The following is a 2,436-nucleotide window of genomic DNA, read 5'->3' on the forward strand; positions in this document are numbered from 1 at the left end:
AGGTCGATGGTGTACTCTCTGCCAGAGATGGAAGTTAAGCTGCCTCTCCTGCTTCGCTTTAACCCGCACCACTTTTGCGAAACTAACTTATTTATGTGCACCGCGTGGGGAAGCGCCCACCTACCTCTGCTCATCTGTCTCTGGCTTGACCAGGATATTCTCCTGTCGCTCCAACACCCTCAGGAACACAAAGGAGTCTAGGTTGGGCTTTGGAACTGCAGACAACGGACCCAGAGCACAAGCTCAGCACTCGCTTATGTTCCTCTGCAGGACACTGAGCTAACAGAGGGGTATGAGGGACAGCAAACTCATGGCCAGTAAAGGGCACGCTAGACACTTTTGATCAGATGTAGCGTGCACTGCCTCAAGTGCACACTAGACAAGACTCGATGGCAGGGGGCAGCACGATCCTCTGACAGCAGCGCCGCAGGACAGCAACATCAAGCCACGTACCACAGAGCAGAGCAGCGTTACGACACTGTCATCCCATCATCCCTGCTTCTACTGAGCGCCAGCTGGAGGACTAGCCCTTAACATTGCATGCTCCCCAGAGCTTTCCCCACACCCCTGCTGCTATAATTTTCAGATTACCCTGGAGTCTGGATGTACTTACCTGATTTTAGGAGAGAGACTTTCTGCAGGTTGGGCGGCATGTGTTTTAGGGCCACATTTTTCAGGTAAGTCTCTGTGTTTGCCATGTACCTGAAACAAATCATTGGAGCATTTACTGGTTTAATCAAATACAAATTTGCAGGGAGATCGTTGACTCAAAACGCCAGCAAGCGACATACATCTCCTGGTCCCACAGGCATGGTCAGAGACAAGCCTAATGGTTTGCCCTGGTAACTGGCTCACCTCTTTCCTTGTCCATAAGGAAACCTCCCGGTAAGACCCGTGATTCTTACTGCAAGCCTGTCTAAGGCTAACAGTAAGGCTGAACAGAACTGTTCAGCGTAACACACGGGCGAGTTCTATAACCTATAAAAAGGAAGGGAGATGCATCCAAAACCTACTCACTCTTTAGCAAAGGCAAACTCCTCTGGTGATAGAATGGAAGGTTCCCCTTCGGCTCGAGACTTCTCCTTCTCCAGGACATGGGGGAAAAACTTCTCTATCTGATATTGGAACAAAATCCCAAAGACTGTAACAGACTGCTCCCAGTAGTTCAGTGCCTACAATACCCACTCCCCAGAGGCTTCCCCTATAAGCAGCGGTGCACTGCTGTACAGATGTATGCAGCAGCCACAGGCCTGCCCAAATATCTGCTCCCGAATTAATAGCAGTATGGTCAGCTGGGGTCTCCAAGCTGCACAACCATCTGTGTACGTGGCAGGACTCAGACAGAACATGCCAGCATTCAGTTGTGCCATCCTGGGCTTAGATGAGGTAGGAAAACACTCATAGCAATGCTGTGATCCTGCCTCATCATAACAGAAAAGTGTGTCCAAGGAATGAATTCCTTTGGGTTGCACTTCGGAGGACACAGAGAGAGAGAGTGCGCTTTAACTAAGTGCCTTCCTGAAGCAGGAGGCCTTGTATGGATAAAAATCACTCCTGAAGTCACCCTCTTCCATCCCCTGGGCAGCACAAGCAAGTATTACCTTCACAAGCCTACATCGCAAGTAGCTGCTGAGCACGTAACGGATCCTTTCAATTTCCATGCGGTGAACACTGACCTTCAAGTCTCCTCTCTTTGCCCGTTTCAGGTTTGCCTCCTGCAAGGAAAGGCAAAGAGAAATTAAATGGTTGAAATGTCAAACAAAAAGAAACAGAGAGGAAGATGGGTTTTGTACATAGGGCCCACAAAAACAGTCTGCAGCTGCTTTTGGTGACACAAAGCACACTGTTTCCTTATATCTCTCAGTCCCCTCTCCAAGACAAGCTCAAAGAAGGTACTCAGAACAGCCTCATCTCAGGGACAGAGGAGCAGACAATCCTGGCAAGGGAGGGACCCAAGCATGTATCTGCCAGGCTAGGCAACCAGGGCCTGCCTGTACCACCACCTTAGCTCAGCAGAACCTACCATATGGTCCAGCTGCTCCACAACACACTCAATGATCTCAGGTTTGCTCTCCAGCAGCTCTGGGGCAAACTTCTCATTCAGCCAGGCCTGAAAGAAGGCACACTGTAAGTAGAAGCGAGGAACGCACCTGCTATACGCCCCAGCCTCAAGAGAGACCAGAAACTCAGCCCTCCCCCCCTCCTCCGGCAAGCCGAGGGGCCCGGCCCCACATCTTCCCCAGAGAGCCCGGGGCCCAGCTTTCAGTCGCCCCCAGATCTCCCCAGGGAGCCCAGAGGCGCGGCACTCAGCCGCTCTCCCCAGCCCACACTACCTGCTCCAGGCTGCGGATGAGCTGCGCCGGGGTAAGCACCAGTTCCTCACTGCCCCCATCCGAGTCCGCCTCCGTCCCCTCACCGCTCACTGCCGCCATGCCG

The 2,436-nt window shown here is 52.2% G+C and overlaps 1 protein-coding gene across 1 annotated transcript; it reads right to left on the minus strand.

Moving 5' to 3' along the window:
- Positions 1-124: 124 nt before the first annotated feature.
- GINS4 (GINS complex subunit 4 (Sld5 homolog)) lies at positions 125-2,432 on the minus strand (the record flags this gene model as incomplete). The annotated part of the gene is made up of 6 exons (XM_009586333.1): positions 2,334-2,432; positions 2,024-2,110; positions 1,602-1,715; positions 1,018-1,115; positions 614-702; positions 125-215 (listed from the first exon to the last, which is right to left on the minus strand). Coding segments are annotated over exons 1-6 (578 nt in total), but the record flags the coding sequence as incomplete, so codon positions are not given.
- Between the last annotated feature and the right edge of the window lie 4 nt (positions 2,433-2,436).

Source organism: Fulmarus glacialis, unplaced genomic scaffold, assembly GCF_000690835.1.
Source record: "Fulmarus glacialis isolate BGI_N327 unplaced genomic scaffold, ASM69083v1 C13986763, whole genome shotgun sequence".
Taxonomy (NCBI): Eukaryota; Metazoa; Chordata; class Aves; order Procellariiformes; family Procellariidae; genus Fulmarus; species Fulmarus glacialis.